General features: G+C 47.3%; 8 protein-coding genes across 9 annotated transcripts; 4 read left to right on the forward strand and 4 right to left on the reverse strand.

Moving 5' to 3' along the window:
• Positions 1–177: 177 nt before the first annotated feature.
• Positions 178–2,985, forward strand: SPPG_07395 (TFIIH/NER complex subunit TFB1). Its single transcript, XM_016755563.1, has 13 exons — positions 178–416; positions 492–856; positions 923–1,076; positions 1,148–1,182; positions 1,249–1,369; positions 1,440–1,525; positions 1,584–1,690; positions 1,755–1,809; positions 1,870–2,010; positions 2,075–2,131; positions 2,194–2,284; positions 2,344–2,546; positions 2,605–2,985. The coding sequence occupies exons 1-13, from the start codon at positions 278–280 to the stop codon at positions 2,695–2,697; spliced, it is 1,647 nt and encodes a 548-aa protein (XP_016605519.1). The 5' UTR covers positions 178–277; the 3' UTR covers positions 2,698–2,985.
• A 69-nt stretch (positions 2,986–3,054) lies between these two features.
• Positions 3,055–4,173, forward strand: SPPG_07396 (uncharacterized protein). Its single transcript, XM_016755564.1, has 2 exons — positions 3,055–3,607; positions 3,689–4,173. Exons 1-2 carry the CDS (start codon positions 3,236–3,238, stop codon positions 3,989–3,991), a joined length of 675 nt encoding a protein of 224 aa, XP_016605520.1. The 5' UTR covers positions 3,055–3,235; the 3' UTR covers positions 3,992–4,173.
• On the reverse strand, positions 3,984–5,777 carry SPPG_07397 (uncharacterized protein). The gene is made up of 8 exons (XM_016755565.1): positions 5,563–5,777; positions 5,418–5,489; positions 5,039–5,352; positions 4,795–4,966; positions 4,692–4,730; positions 4,586–4,631; positions 4,359–4,491; positions 3,984–4,296 (listed from the first exon to the last, which is right to left on the reverse strand). Exons 1-8 carry the CDS (start codon positions 5,603–5,605, stop codon positions 4,183–4,185), a joined length of 933 nt encoding a protein of 310 aa, XP_016605521.1. The 5' UTR covers positions 5,606–5,777; the 3' UTR covers positions 3,984–4,182.
• A 170-nt stretch (positions 5,778–5,947) lies between these two features.
• SPPG_09466 (uncharacterized protein) lies at positions 5,948–8,189 on the forward strand (the record flags this gene model as incomplete). Its single annotated transcript, XM_016757632.1, has 9 exons — positions 5,948–6,017; positions 6,083–6,204; positions 6,264–6,596; positions 6,656–6,801; positions 6,870–7,300; positions 7,363–7,533; positions 7,593–7,915; positions 7,982–8,035; positions 8,094–8,189. The coding sequence occupies 9 exons, from the start codon at positions 5,948–5,950 to the stop codon at positions 8,187–8,189; spliced, it is 1,746 nt and encodes a 581-aa protein (XP_016605522.1).
• Positions 8,190–9,058: 869 nt separating this feature from the next.
• SPPG_07400 (gamma-glutamyltransferase) lies at positions 9,059–12,267 on the reverse strand. The gene is made up of 17 exons (XM_016755566.1): positions 12,133–12,267; positions 11,893–12,064; positions 11,784–11,834; positions 11,390–11,705; positions 11,291–11,326; positions 11,138–11,234; positions 10,922–11,074; positions 10,698–10,849; positions 10,554–10,637; positions 10,329–10,473; positions 10,205–10,267; positions 10,015–10,134; positions 9,889–9,955; positions 9,626–9,828; positions 9,507–9,569; positions 9,368–9,443; positions 9,059–9,309 (listed from the first exon to the last, which is right to left on the reverse strand). Exons 1-17 carry the CDS (start codon positions 12,154–12,156, stop codon positions 9,266–9,268), a joined length of 1,866 nt encoding a protein of 621 aa, XP_016605523.1. The 5' UTR covers positions 12,157–12,267; the 3' UTR covers positions 9,059–9,265.
• Positions 12,268–12,338: 71 nt separating this feature from the next.
• SPPG_07401 (uncharacterized protein) lies at positions 12,339–13,473 on the forward strand. Its single transcript, XM_016755567.1, has one exon. It carries the CDS (start codon positions 12,368–12,370, stop codon positions 13,163–13,165), a length of 798 nt encoding a protein of 265 aa, XP_016605524.1. The 5' UTR covers positions 12,339–12,367; the 3' UTR covers positions 13,166–13,473.
• On the reverse strand, positions 13,272–14,168 carry SPPG_07402 (thioredoxin-like protein 4A). The gene is made up of 5 exons (XM_016755568.1): positions 14,067–14,168; positions 13,902–13,998; positions 13,708–13,807; positions 13,499–13,645; positions 13,272–13,421 (listed from the first exon to the last, which is right to left on the reverse strand). The coding sequence occupies exons 1-5, from the start codon at positions 14,069–14,071 to the stop codon at positions 13,342–13,344; spliced, it is 429 nt and encodes a 142-aa protein (XP_016605525.1). The 5' UTR covers positions 14,072–14,168; the 3' UTR covers positions 13,272–13,341.
• Positions 14,169–14,218: 50 nt separating this feature from the next.
• On the reverse strand, positions 14,219–15,203 carry SPPG_09467. 2 transcript variants are annotated; one of them, XM_016757634.1, is made up of 3 exons: positions 14,781–15,203; positions 14,554–14,713; positions 14,219–14,457 (listed from the first exon to the last, which is right to left on the reverse strand). In XM_016757634.1, the coding sequence occupies exons 1-3, from the start codon at positions 15,142–15,144 to the stop codon at positions 14,352–14,354; spliced, it is 630 nt and encodes a 209-aa protein (XP_016605526.1). In that variant the 5' UTR covers positions 15,145–15,203; the 3' UTR covers positions 14,219–14,351. The 2 variants fall into 2 exon arrangements, with proteins under 2 accessions (XP_016605526.1, XP_016605527.1); XM_016757633.1 differs by having other exon boundaries at positions 14,219–14,460.
• Between the last annotated feature and the right edge of the window lie 45 nt (positions 15,204–15,248).

Raw genomic sequence — 15,248 nt, forward strand, 5'->3', positions numbered from 1 at the left:
GAAAAAAACAAAAACAGCTATTTGCTCGTATGTCTTTCTTGTCAGTAGGAGAGTCCATTGGAGTCGCAACTTGTCACTTGCAATAATCTCGGCTTGAACATTTAATGAGATTCCAATGGTTGGAGTTCGAACCATTGTAATGACAACTTGACCTGCAGAGTTCTTGGAACTGTTTCCATACTGCAGTTGGATGAGCAGGGCAAAGGCGTTTTCCACCGTAGATCATCAGACCCGTATATTCTGATTGCTGCATGCGCTAGGCGCGAGTACGCTGTACATGGCGAGCCCACGCTTCCGATGTCCAGTCTCTTATAAGAAGCGAAATGGACAGCTTTCACTGGGTGCTCACGAATTTGACTGGACACTGGATGGCGCTGAGCAACCTGAACTGCGTATTCCGTACAGTGCTGTAAAAGGTGCTGATTACTATCAGGGAAGGACAAATTGAAAGTCGCAATACTCAACTATGTGCCAAATGTTACTCTTGGCAGCACAAGCGCAAAATAAGTCGGAGAAAGTTATTTTGAAAGTATCTTTATGGGCACAAAATGGCCAACCAGAAGTCAACCACAACTTCACCTTCCTATCGACTAACGCGGCCAAAGACCGACAAAAGGTTATAGAAACGTTAGCCTATCACATCAGCCAACGTTCCGGAACTGGGAGCGGGCCACCCTCTGCTTCAGGAACACCGCAGCATCCTGGGGCAGGAGTTCCCAAAGGCGGTACATTATCAGCGGAAGAGCGACAGATTAGACTGGCGATCCTGCAGGACAATAAGGAATTGGGAGAATTATTCAAGACTTTGGTTCTGAGCAACCTGATATCTGAAGAAGACTTTTGGGCAACACGTCAGGTTGCTTTAACACCCGTGGTGTTGTTTGCTCAGGAAAGACATTTAGCTGATAGAAAGTCCGTCTAGCATTTGATGACGTACCAAAAATGGCAGAAGAATCAGAAGAAGGGGGTTTTGGGAACCATCGCAGATGTCCGTCCCACGGATAGCGACGGATCTGATATGAAATTCAAGATCACCGACGATGTAATAGCCTCAATCCTGGCACAATTTCCACCTGGTTTGTATCCCGCAGTCTATCTTTTGATCCAGCTACGCTCCTATGGGCTTACTCTTGGATTCGCTTGCCAGTTAGAAAAGCATACGAAGCCAATGTTCCTAATAAGGTTGCAGCTTACATTCTAAGTCCCGCAATTATGATCCCGAGTCTGAACAAAATAATATGAACCTAGATGACCAAAGAGACTTTTATGCGCAAGTACCTCGAGTCCAAGTTCTATCAGCGAAATCGTGGACCCGGCAGTAGTGGAAGTGACGCATTTTTTGCCCAATATGAAGAAGAGGAAGATGATGGTTTGTGATACTGGATGGTACGTCTACAATGTAAACGTACTCTGAAGCCTTCTATCGCGGTGCCCTTCAGACTATGCGGTACACCCAAAGCGTGCAAAGTACGAAAGTTCCCACCTCCTTCTAGATCTGGCAGCACAAACTGAAGATCATTTGGAGGTAAGAATGCCGATCGTTGTTCGCTGGGATGTGCGAAGTAGTGACAAATATGGTTTAGACGGGCAATCGGCCAGATACCACGATGCGAGCAGGAGGCGTACGATCATCGTTACCATTAATTCGGCAATTCAACCGCGTATCCGAAGGTGTTCTGAAGGCCAACATGTACGAAGGTTGCTGATCGTACTGTTAATTAGGATGACAATGACATGTAAACATTCCTGTGTAGTAAACCTTCAAGCACTCAGACCAAGGAACCAACTGCGGACGAGGTTTATTTGCGAGTAAGAGAATGACTGTGTGATGGCATATGCCAAGCAGATCGTCATGCTGAAATCCTACAGTCAACGGAGTTAGACGACCTGAGACCAGCAGAAGGACCAATAGCAAAGGCTCTCGAAATTGCAGATGCGACGAAGTACTTCCAGTCGCAAGTAGGATTGTCGACGTCCACCCCTGTTGAGCGGCAACAATTAAACGCTTCGGTTCGTCCAGTCAAAGCATAGTCATTGATTTCCAAACGTCTGGCTGATGAAATGATCTACTCAGCAACTTTTACGAACATTTAGCAAGGCTGTCCAGAATTGGGAGCCAATCCTATCCAAGGTACCCGTAACTCGAATGGCTGCGAGTGTAGGACAGTGGGTAATGTCTTATTTTATTTGTAGACTGCGGTCTCCCGGGCGAGTGGAGACAGCATCTTACAACAATTAAATACGTTGACGAAAAAGAGAAAGCGGGATTATCAACGAAATCGAGGTATGGGAGCGTGCATTTTTACATATGACAGAGGACAGCGACTAATTGATCGTAATCAGCACTAAGCAGCACAGTCGCCAAAGATGCGATGGCCCTGCATGCTGCTGCTAAGGAACTGCTACATAATTATTGGAGTGCCATAACTGAAAAGGATACGGAAAAATTAACTAGAATTGTTACGGTCTTGCAAGACATATTAGATAAGGCGCGGAACTTTGACAAAGATTCCCGCGATGGGCCCAACAATGTTTCCAAGTCTGCCGTAAGTGCCTTTCGCTTCAAACGCTTCGGGATCTCATCCTTCTCACGTACTGTCGTAGGCTTTCAAAGCAATGCAGGACTCAGTGGAGCGGGCAATAAGATTGCATAAAAAGAGACGAGTTGAAGACAGGCATCGTTTCCTATCTATCTGATAGCCTCCCTTCATGGTAGTCAGGAGCACGTACGAAATTAGGTACCGCTGCGGGCATGGTCATCGTTAGTGAGGTCTCGGTCGTGGTGTTCCCTTCTGTGAACATTCCTGGAGTTGGAGGGCTACCGGCCATATCCACTCATAGGCGGGCCAAACCGTCACCTGCAAGTCAGGGCAAGCGTTTGTCAAGTGTAAACTAGTCTAGAAAGTGTGGCACTCAATCTATTGCTTGCTTGGTAAAGACCACTCGCGAGTTCATCTTTAAAACCACGTACATAGTCTATCCATGAAAAGCATTCCGCGCATCAGCGCACCCAAAGTTTCCCAAAGGACGCGACTTGACGCGTCGTACGATCGGCTTACAGTGGTCTATGTTGGGGCTGCTTTGTCCAAGTGGCGTGAGCAATGTTGGAAGCCTTTGTCGGGTGCCATGGCAGGCTGAACTCAAGTACAAGTAGGAAACCTTGTTGCTGCCTTCCTTCCGTGATCCCTTGCTATCGCCTCGGCCTTTCTGAGTTCGCTACGTTAATTCCTGCATCATGGCGATCAACATGACTACCCTCAAGCATCCGTACTATCCTCCTCACCTCGACCTTCCCCACTACACAGTCCCCACCATGCCAATGCAGCAAATCCTCACCATCTTTTTCAGCACCGTACTCGTCATCCTTCTGACATCTTACTCGATAATTTCACGCTCAGAAACGACATTTGGACGCAAGCTTGTCTTTCTCTGGTTTATTTCCTGCGGCTTTATTCACTGGGGTCTGGAAGGCTATTTTGCGTACAACCATAAGGAAATTGCGGGGCAGAGTTTCGTCCTGGCAGAATTGTGGAAGGAATATGCGTACAGCGACTCGCGATACATGAGTGGAGACTCTTTTGTGGTCGTTATGGAAAGCGTTACTGCGGTTAGCTGATGGAAACAAGCGTGTTTCTTGTCCTCATACTGCAAGTTATCTGACTGTTCTTTTCTTCCTTTGGCTAACCAGTTCCTCTGGGGTCCGCTCTCATTCCTCACGGCGTACTTGATCTTTAACAACTCTCCTGTTGCCCCCATACTCGAGTTCCTGGTTTCCACTGGCCAGTTATATGGAGACGTCCTCTACTATGCTACAACCTTGATCGAAGGTGCTCCTCACTGTTCTCCTTCTCCCTACCACTTCTGGTTCTACTTTGTGTTTATGAACGCCTTCTGGATTGTGATACCCTTGACGATAATGTGGAACAGCGCGCGAAGAATGCATCGCGCCATGTGCTTGACTCAAGGGAAAGGAAAGGGCAAGCTCGAGTAGCAGATGTATAACTTATTATAGACAATAGAAAATTTGGAAAAAGCAAACAAGGTTGATTGACTAGGATGCATCATCGGTTTTGCGCGCTGGGATGCGTTTGCCAAGCAGGCGTCGCTATCGCTAATTGATCGCCCGCGGTTGCACAATATAATAATATAAATATCTCGCTTCATAAAACACCATCGCCGATACTACTCGCGCCTTCTTTTGCGTCTCTCTGAGCTACACGTCGAACACATCCAGGCACCTTCGGGCGGAGCACTGAGGCCCACGCATTCCAAATGGAACCACTCATGTGGACACTCCTGCAAAGGTCACCTCTGTTAAACTCTCGTCCTATCACGTACGTGATCGCAATGCCTCTCACCTCATTGTCGCACGCTATCATTTCGCCAAACGACACCTGTTGACAGGTACAGTAGACCAACTCGTCCGACGTATCAGGCGATGCACCACGCCATCTTGGTGACGAAAGCGGACTGTTGAAGATGTGCGGTGTTCTGGTTTAGCAGAAACTAGATCAATACCACTGCCTTATTAGGATGCTATCAACAAAAAATGCAAAAACGCGTATTAAACATTGTGGTACTTTACGATTTACGCTTTGTCGACCTTCTTTGTGACGCTAGAGCTCGTCGTTCTACGTCGAACTTACTGGGTAAACATGTGTCTCGCAAACTGGTTCGCGTAGGGTACTTACTTATTGACGGCGCTCCCACTCGGGCAGGTGGGCCAGTCGCTAAAACAAAACTGATTAATACCATTGCGAAAGCGTCCAGAACCTTACGGCTCTTTGCACACACCAGTCAACGAGAATAGGGATGTAGCGCTTCGTCTGCTGTTTATCGGAGTAGTTCGGTCACGCAATGCGTGCCCTGCGGTAACAACAGATACTGTCGCGCATGCACTACTCTCCTCCACCGAAGGATTTATTCGATCGAGATCCTGTGACAAACGCCTCAAATATCTGTCGATCTGTATTTTGTGTGAATAAACCGAATCACTGGTAATAAACTGTAGTACAGCGCAGAGCATATAATAATTTACCAATTCCTTGGATCTCTCCGCCATCTGAACCTTCTCTTCTGCAATTTCTTTGCATTTTTTGAAATCTTCCGTTATCCTTTCGTACAGTTCGAGCTGATCCGGAAAATCGCGAACCAGTTCTTTTCTCTCCGCATCTTCAAATGAGTCAAATGTATGCTCCAGCCTTGGCGGCGTTTGGATCACCGCTTTTCCTTTGGGCTTAGGACGTGACGTTCCTTTTCCCTCCAGTTTGGCAAGCTCGACCTGAGCACGAACGATCTCCTCCATCTTGTCGTAAAAGTCCATCTGCGCTCTTGCTATGTCCTGGCGCAGTGCTATGGAGTAAAGGATACCTTTAGACACACATACTCGCGTGCAACACCAGCCACGTCTGCTTTACCGTCACATTCCTCGTCCTTTGCACGTAATTCGTTGAGAGTATAGTGTACCTCTTGGGGAACTGCCTCTATCGCTAAACAGATGTTACATCTTAATTTACATATTGATATCACAGAAATGCACCGTCCACTGCCTAGGACACGCACTGGCTATATACTCCTCCAAGTATGCAAAGTAATCGGTAGTCATATTTTCTCGTCGTGCGTTAAAGGGCAAGAGGAGGCTCGCGCGGGGTAACGGACGCGTAGTTCACAACCAATTCTCTGCGACCAAGTACAGATAGACTTTCAAGCTCCAGTGTTGAGATTCCTTTTGCTCTTTTGCTTTGATCGCTGTCGATGCTCGATGCTACACTTGTTTTGCCTGTCCAACTTCCCGCCAAACGCATCCCTGGTCGTGCGCAGGCTGACTCAGCGAGTTATTAGCGTAATATAACCTTTTCAGGGTTTATGCTGGCACAGTCGTGTTGTCACATTCATAGCTGGACTGGACTGGAATTTGGAGCTAGATGGGCAGGCACATGGCACGGACATGGCACAAACAGGATCAGTCGAAGAGTCTATAGTATACGAGGATACACCGCTCGGAAATTATCTCGAATGTGTGTGAGATTAGTTGAAAACAGGATTAGCTCTAGAGCCATGTGAACTGATTGCCAATGGATAGGGGTGGAGAACGAAGGAGGTGGGGCCGCCGTTTTAGAAGCTAATTCGCCAGCGGACGCCTGGGAAACAGGTCAGCCAGCTCAAACGAGGCGCTGGGCCCAGGAACTTTGGGTCTCTTTCAAGGTGCAGAGGCCTTGGGAAGTTCAATATTTGACACTTGTCTAACCAAAGTATCATTCCAGTCGCTGCATCTACCTCGTCGCTTATTCCCTTCGTTGGAATCACGCAATGCGGTCTTTGAAACATTATACAAGGAAGAGGTGTACGAATTCTTGCTGCTTCAACACCATAGTGTGGATGGAAGACTTGCCAGTTCAAGCAACAGTCGGGCAATGATGCCCAATTCCATATCCGCCGAGTTTGGTGCACTTTTGGGGCTATGGGTTCTAGGAGGGGCTAGCGCATGGGCTGGAGCAGCGATATTAGCGAGGCAAAGGGGAGGTGCTCATCTCGCGGGGGCAGCTCTCCTTGTGATGCTCTCGGTTCCTCTTGTGTGGGCAACACGTTCCCAATGGGTTAGTCCACCACACAGAGTCAACGACATCGCAATGTCCTTACATTCCTGCCTTGCTAGGCGCGTACACGACTCGGGCTTCTACATCGTTCCTGCCTATCAACTCTTCGTTCGTTTCTTCAGTCTTCTCACGAACTGGACAAGATCCTTCGGAAAGCCATTCGCTACGTTCAAGAGGTTGAATTGGTTTCCCGAGGGTACAGACTGTGGGTTACATCTGTTATGGTTGCAATCTGCGTCCCACGTTGTTCATTCATCACCAAATAGGAACTAGTGCCCCAGCTTTGTCTCCCATCACCCGCATTGAACAGTCGTCAAAATCTAAGCGATGCATAGCGTTGCGGACTATGATTCGACATGTCATTGACGATATTTTGAGTCGATCGCGTTCAAGTCAGGCTAGTCTTGCTTTGCTCAGCGGAAGCGCAGATCATGCTTCGTCACCTACCCCCTCCGTTCCAACCTTTGTTACCGACGATTCCGATTCATTGTCTCTGTGCAGCTTGAAGTACAACTGGCAGCTGATGCGATTGCAGAGAGTGGAACTGCTGAATGCGGTACTAGTGGTTGCGCCATTTGACCAGGTACCAGACGTTGGATATTGTGGGCAGAGGTGGACCAAAATAAACGGTCATTTGGATCGAGTGACTGAGACTTTGCGAGCAAGTTGTCTCAGGATTTCGCAATGCATAGAGACGGAACTGCGTAAGTGCATGACAGATTCCGTACACGCTCTCTACCGTCAGTCTAACTCGGGTTTACCAAAGGCATCCGTTCTGACGAAATTGCAGCCGATGCAGAGGATACGCATGCTGTTGGCGCGGTAGTAAATCGCCAGCGTCACCGACAGCGAAAATATCTCGCTAGTGCTATATCCCTTGACCAGAGATTGAAGGAAATTAGGACAAAACTGCTGATATGCACGCAAGATATTGAGAGTAAGATACCGGCGTCCGCCAACGTTTAATGCAGGTCTGCTTCAGCTCAAATGTTCTAGACATGGACGATGAATTGCAGCTCGATCCAATAGCTCAGTTATTTGATTCGATCGGTCGTGATCTTGAAAACGCGTCTTGCAACTGGAAAGAAGCTCAATATAATTTACAGCACTTATTTGCTGATAGTGGTAGCAACAATGATGATGATATGCAGATGGCAACGGATCTTAAAACTGGAAGGGCAGCGTGGGACGAGCAGATATACAAGGAGCGCATAGCTGTCCACGACAGTATACCCGATGAAAACCTCCAGCAGGAAGGACCGGAGGAGCTGTATGAAGACACTGCGGAGGATATCTCCGATATCGCTCCAGCATCTAACGTAAGTAACATTTGACGCGGCATCGGCAATGTCACCTGTCATTGATCCTTGTGGCATCCCATCTAGAAATTGACCAGGGAACAACGTATTCAGCTCCAACAAGCCAAAAGACAGGTCAAGGTATGGAGGACACATATTGACGATTCGTTACCTTTTGCTAATCGTAATGGATTTGTAGAATCATGTCAAAGTCCAACGCATCGCCAAGGATGAGATGATGTCTGAACTCAAAAATGTTCTCACACAGCGGAAACCACATGTGCAAACTTCATGAAATCAGCTGTCATTGTAATACATTATTTATTTTTCAAGACCTATTTCGCTCCAGCAGTAAAAGCATAAAGCACATAATATATTTTTGATTCTCATTGGGGCCAGTATACAAAAAAGAAAAAAAAATAGCTAGGACCCTCTCAAGATTCACACTTTGCACTTGCTACCAAAGTAACGTTCTTGGTCTTGCGATCGAGAATATCGATAGGCTGACTGACAGTTGCCATGTAAAGGTATGCGATACAGATTTCCTAACAGTTACACTTTCCGGCTGGGCATTTGCAAGATGCACCGCATGCGCAAGAGTGATGGGCAGCCTTTCGCTCTGCCTCACCGCAGTTGCAGGCATCGTGGGTGGCAGGGCTATAGATTATACGACTCTAAATGAGTATACGAATGGAATGGCAAAGTGACATGCGCGACTGAAACCACGTACCACACACACTCGCTACCGCACGAGCAGTTGGCTGCGGCCCTCTGAGCGTCAGCCTTCTGCTTGACTTCTTGTCGGTTGCATGTGCACGATGCTCCGTGGGCGCCGTTGCAGCCGCATCCAACGCCGCAAGGGCAGACACCGAGGTCAGTGGGAGCAGTAGTAGAAGACATGTTGGTGATGAGGAAACTTGAAGGGTTTATGGTGTGTTGAGTGTCAGGTTTCAAGGCGAGAGGCTGAAGTTGCTTGTTTGTGGAGTTGAAAGTGTGGGGGGGAAATGCTTAAAGGTCTGTCCTTTTATAAGCCCAAAAGGCTGAGTGTGGGGAAGAAAGAGCCTTTAGAAGCGCGTGGCCCGTTCCCCCACAATCCAATTTTTGCCAACCAACTAGAATATCTCCTTCTTTTTGTGATCAGACGCGAAGTTTCTGCCAGTGGTTGAGGTGATTTCGCATTTCAACAAGGAGGCCTTTTCGCCAATTGTTTTTTTTTATTTCATATCGGTTTGGGAGCAGATGGGCATATGGTTGGATATCAAGTTTCCAAACACACAAACAACATCACAAAACAATCACAGAACACAATCACAGAACGAGTTTGTGAACTGAACAACAGCACATGCTGTGATCATCTAAATTCTATTGAGATCAAAACCCTGCCGCGCCCCCTTCTTTCCTCCAGTCGCCGGCAGCTGGAGAAATATCATTCAGAACAGGTCAATACCAACAAGTTGCATGGCCTTTACACACCTTGAATAGTTCCGTTGCGCAGGCGACGGATAGCTTCCACGCCGCTCAAGTAAAACTTTGGAGGCAACCTTGTCACCTAATGGTCAAAAAAAAATTGTTAAAACTATGACAAGGTATGACACTGACAAAGACTGCATACATTATGTCCTCTTGCTTCCAGCTCTTTGACAAGCGCATCATCATACTCATTTTCCACCGCAATCTGTAACTAGATTAGTTAAAGCGTCCCAAATGTGATTGTAAAATTGAACCCCGTACCGTGTTTGGGAGCAACTGATGATGCGCTCTAGGCATGCTTACGGCATGTCCCGCGTCAAGACCCCAATCCAACATGTCAAAAATGGTTTGCAGCGTTGCTGTTATAATCCTGCTTCCGCCGCTGGCTCCAATAATGGCTTCCACTTGACCATCACGCTCGATTATGGTAGGAACGCTCGAGGACAGTGGTCTCTTGCGTGGTTCTGGAGATGAAAATCAACGATGGATCAAAGTAGAGCAAAATCACCGCATGTGACACTTACGGACGTAATTATATGGCGATGGGACAAGACCAAAAGCGTTAGGTACACCGGGAATAGAAAAGTCATCCTACAAGTGTGAAACGTTGAGACGGCAGCTCTAAAAGAAGCCGCGATCTTTCCATTTACCATTTCATCATTCAAAATAATTCCAGTCTCTGGGTCCATTAATTGTCCACCAAACAACAAATTTACGGTGCAGGTCATTGACACGGCTTCCCCGTCCGGACCAAGAACAGAGACATGCATCTGGATGGCGAAAAAGGCAGATTTCACTTAGCCTTGTGGGCACCGCCTTACCGACTAACACGTCACTCACGGTTCCGTGATCTTCTTCAACGTCAAATGGAGGGTTGTAGTAGGCAGGGGGAAACGTTTTCGTCTACGATATAGCTCTCATTTAGTAACCGACCGCCAACTTTTGTTTGCGTCAATCCGCATACATCAGAGATATTCTGCCGGATTAGCCCAGCAGTCTGCTTGTCCGTAAAGTGCTCGGCGATTTCAGTGATGTTACGGAAAACCGTGTCAATTGGATCACCGTAATAACTGCGCTGCGCAAAGCCGTGTTTATAACTCTCGATGAGTCTAAGAGCAAGATTATCATAAGCAATCTGTCTTGGATGCTGCAAGACCACGAACGGGTAGCCCGCCAAGAGAAACCATACCGGTGAATGTTCGTTGGTGTCCTCCCTTCACCGCGCAAGTCATAACCCTCCATGATATTCAGGACAGACAAGAGCACCGGGCCACTTTATAAATAATCACCATGTTAGTCAAACAGCTGCAGATTGGGCACCCAATATTCGCACCTCGTAGGCGCCGGTGATGTAATAATCCGTCTGCCGTGATAATATCCAATCAACGTGTCTTGGACCTTGGCTTGATACTGCTTCATGTCATTGAGCGTCAAGATGCCTCCATCGTCAGTGACTGTTTTTACGATGCTCTCGGCAATTTTACCCTGCAAAATGTGTAGAATACGGATCAATCAGTCTGACTTAATACCCCTTATGCGTGACAGACAAAAAGTTACCTCATAGAATACCGAAGCACCCTGCTCGGCAATCGTTTTCAGGGTAGCGCCCAATTTTTCTCGTTTGATGGTATCTCCCTTTCTCAACAGCTGCCCGTTGGGTGCAAACACATCGCGGAAGGCGGTGTTGTTGAGCATCAAATCGCCTGCCGCCTGGGATTCCGTAATCGTCAAGGACAACACCCCACTCATAACATAAAGGAGGCATCAACTCACTTTGATACGGCTTTCCAGGGTCTGCGAGACTGTCCAGCCATTAATGGACAGCTCAATTGAGGGTTGGAACAATGCTCTCCACGGCAATTTTCCATATCTTTTATTCATCTTGAGCCCGCATTCAGCTTGCGTCCTACAGCTGTTCAAACCTACCTTTTATGGGCAGCCTCATAACCTCGAATTTCCCCCCTTCACACAGAAGTAGGATTCAGGACAGCGCATACAGGGGTACTGGCTATAATAAACACTTACGGGATACCAACGCCCAGTCCTCCGAACTGAGCCGATCGTGGATTTTCAACGTACATGTCCCTGGTACTCGCAGCCGGGGCTTCTTCTCTAAAATCCACATACTTGCTCGCGCCATTCTTTTCCCTCACAACCATAAACCCTCCTCCACCAATACCACTACTGTACATATTGGTAACACCAATGCACAGCCCAGTGGCAATCGTTGCGTCCACAGCAGATCCACCTTGTCGCAAGGTGTTGGCACCAATCTCACTGCAAATTACATTTTCAGAGGATACAGCGGCATTGCGCGAAGTAATGGAACCTGGAATGAGATCTGATCGTACGTAGATGGGCTCGTAATACAGTTTGGAGGCCCTTTGATAAATAAATCCAGTATAAGGTGAAAACAGACCTTGGTGTGAGCTACCACTCTTTCCCGCGATGTCCACAACAGCCCAGACTCCTATACCCGATCATGTTAAATCAAGGTTTTACATATAGCGCTGCTACGACATACATACCCAGCAACAAGAGGGCAGTGAGGGCAGCGACGGTGCCGGGTCTCCCCCTTACCAGCTTCCACACCCGAGATGTCTGGGTCTGAGACCTTCCCGTCTCGCGCAAGAGAGCGCCATTCTCCGTATCATCAAGAGAATCGCGATCAATGGCAACGTACGCAGACGGGTTGGGCTCCTAAGAAAATGAGATCTGTAAGAAACCTTTGACCTCTCCAAATTCCACTTGCAAACAACGAAACTAACCTGTTGGGACGACGCTAAGGGCATTTTGTGGAGCTGGCAAGGATCGTCGGTCGCCTCGTATCTTATATATATCCAAGAATTTGCGTTCAACGCTCGAAAGAAAATATCGTCACCCAGTGGGAAAAGTTAGCGATCTGGTTGGTGTGACTCATCGCACCTTTGCTTACAAAACGTGTTGATCGACGCACTCCTCAGTTCGAAATAACTGCTATTTTTCAGGACTTTTTTGAATTTGATGGACGGCCCGTCCCCAACAACGGCTGCGGTCACGATTCAGCGTCATGTACGAGGATATCTTGCTCGAAGGCGTCTGGCAAAGTACAGACAATGCGCAATTATAATTCAAGCTCACGTGCGAGGCTACCTTACTCGCCTCAAGCGCAGACCTCATCTTGCCGAATGCCGACGTGCGCGAGACCTAGGACGAAAACTGCTGACGACTCGACAAAGAATCGTACAAAAGGAAAAGATAATGGGGATGGTGAGGGGCGTGGGTGATGTTCACGGTTGGGAAAGGAAGCGGAGAGAAGAGGCCGCAAAGGTGTTGCAGAGGTGGCATAAAGGTGTCCTTGCACGAAAGACTTTCCAGAGGAAAAAGCTAGAGAGGAAAAGAGAAAGTTCGAAGATGGAAAGGATAAACGTGGAAACAATTGTAGAGGATGAAAAGGGTGAAAATGCGGACCTCAATGCGATCTATGGACAGATCCTCACACGGCTACGTGATCGGCGAAAAAACCCCCCCAGCTCATCCGTCCAAAATCCGCCCCTGCAATCTTATACATCGACCACGACTCCAGTGCTACCTCTGGTTCGTGAAATCGATTCTTATATCACATACATTCAACGCACAACAGCTAATATCGCCGAGGAGAACTTTGAAGTGGCAGTACACAATATGAATATACACATCCCCGTGCAGAGGATTCGGATGGAGCATTTAAAGGCTCATAAGCGGGCAAGAGGAAGATGGTGGGAAATTCCGGACGATGACGCTGATGAGTGGGAATCAGATATGGCTGAAGCTGCCGACTAACGATGAATGCAATGTGCGGGAATGAGATATTTGGAGCACCGGTGAGGAATACAATGCCACGCTACAACCGAATTCGTTCTTCAGGAGGTACCGCAACAGTGATACATGCAAATGGACAGACACACCCCAGAATATATAAAAGTATGTACACGATCGATGCATCTCCAAAAAGCTGTCTAGTATTTATATTTCGTTGAGTAATCCTTGGGGGACACGACCAAACCTCGTCCTTTTCTTGCACCGCGATACACTGTCTCTGTACGTAGATAACATTATAAATCGGATGTCCAACCTTTATATTCGAGAAAATCATCAACCACTGTTACCACTTACCAACAATATCCACCATTTCCTGCTTATCCTCCAATGCCCAGTTGATCTTGTTATTATTACCAGTACCCAAATCGATCATTATATGTTTGTTTCGGTAGAAAAACATGACTGTACATGGATCGTATAATTCATACATTTTGTTGAAATCTGCAGAGGACGGGGCTTGAGTGATAGATCCCGACCGAAATGGCTGACAGGATACTACGTACCAGGGACTTCGGTGATATCTACTAGGTATATTACGGCAAAGTTCTTAACTTTCTCGGCTATAGCGTAGAGTACTTCGTCCATTTTCATACAAGTTGGATCCTGCATGAGTCGAGCAGGTGAACATTTTGTGCTACTGTCCATGGTGCGCCAGCACTCTATGTTGTCTTGCCAAGGGTACCTCCCATATACTCACCCAATCGTGCCCAAATCGAACCACGACCACTCGTTCCTCTTCGTTGAGGATAGCTTGGTCGACATGCCAACCAGAGTGCAAATGCGGAAGGAAATAACTGACGAAAGAGCAAGATCAGAATGTGTCCAGAGCTCCCAGAGGATTGTGAAGACTCCGCTCACTTACGACATGATGGACTGTCTCTGGTTATCTCAGTTCACAAAGTTGCGTGGTCAAAGTACCATTCAGAGGTGGGCCAGAGATCAATGTGCACAGTTGGGTGTGTCCAAAGCAGCGTGGCGCAGCGCACGATTCCATCGCGTTCCTGCTCCATGTAGTCAAGAAGACAGTATGGATATTGTATTGTGAAAATACGCAACCCTGCTCATGCGTTATAACCATGTAACAAGTGTCCCAATCTTACAAAGTAAATAAGCTGAAAACAAGAAATCCTTCATCTATTATTGGTCCTCAGAGATTAGTTGGCTGCGAGGATCCTGTTGTCTTGCTCATATCTTTATTAGCAGCCGTGTACTCTGAATCTTGAAAACTTTGTTCGACAGGCTCCGCTTTGCACCTGCTTTGGGAGGAAGCCAACGCATAGAGGGAAATAACAGCACAGTCGTTATACGGGCCCAACGATCATGTAAACATTAAGGGCAGCATGACATACTCTGGATTCTTTTGAGCACGCTGGACTAGTTCCTGAGCGACATCAGATGACCGATGTGAATTGATGTAGCATTGAATGTGGCCAGAGGAGTACTGAAAGCGGGGCTGTGTGGCGGGTCCTTGACTCTCGCTTTTATTCAGAATATCTTTCAAGTCGGAAACTGTGAATAACTGATGTTTGAGTTTCTGAGCAAGAGTTTGGAGCATACTGCGGAAGAGAGCAGATACCTTTTATTTTGTAACTTGAATCAGTGTACCCGCTGCTTCCCATCTCTTGGTTAGCCTTTAGGTCGACGGTAATAGTATCATTTGGGTTTGCAGTGGCATTCAACTTCTCCGAAAGCTCTGCCGCTGAAAGACGATTTGCGTTTGTGTGAGTGGTGCGGACAAGGATAGCACGGAGCGTCGTTGAGCGCATGTTAAGACGGCAGGCAGAGAATCGAAGCATATCTTGTGGTTCAATCAGTGAAAGTTGTGTCGTTGAATGTGGATGTGTGCAAAGGACGATCAAGAGCAGCAAGTCGTCGTTGAAGGCCAGTGATGTCATTGAAACGCGTCCCGTCAGCAATAGAACACGTGATGTCGCCACCATAGCCACACATTATTTTTTTTTGCTGACTGTCCCCGGGTATAAAAGGCGTGCCTTGTCCATCTTGTCGTTCTTTAGGAAGAAAACTTACCCTTCAAAAGCACCGT

The sequence above is a fragment of the Spizellomyces punctatus genome (assembly GCF_000182565.1).
Source record: "Spizellomyces punctatus DAOM BR117 chromosome Unknown supercont1.15, whole genome shotgun sequence".
In the NCBI taxonomy this organism is placed as follows: Eukaryota; Fungi; Chytridiomycota; class Chytridiomycetes; order Spizellomycetales; family Spizellomycetaceae; genus Spizellomyces; species Spizellomyces punctatus.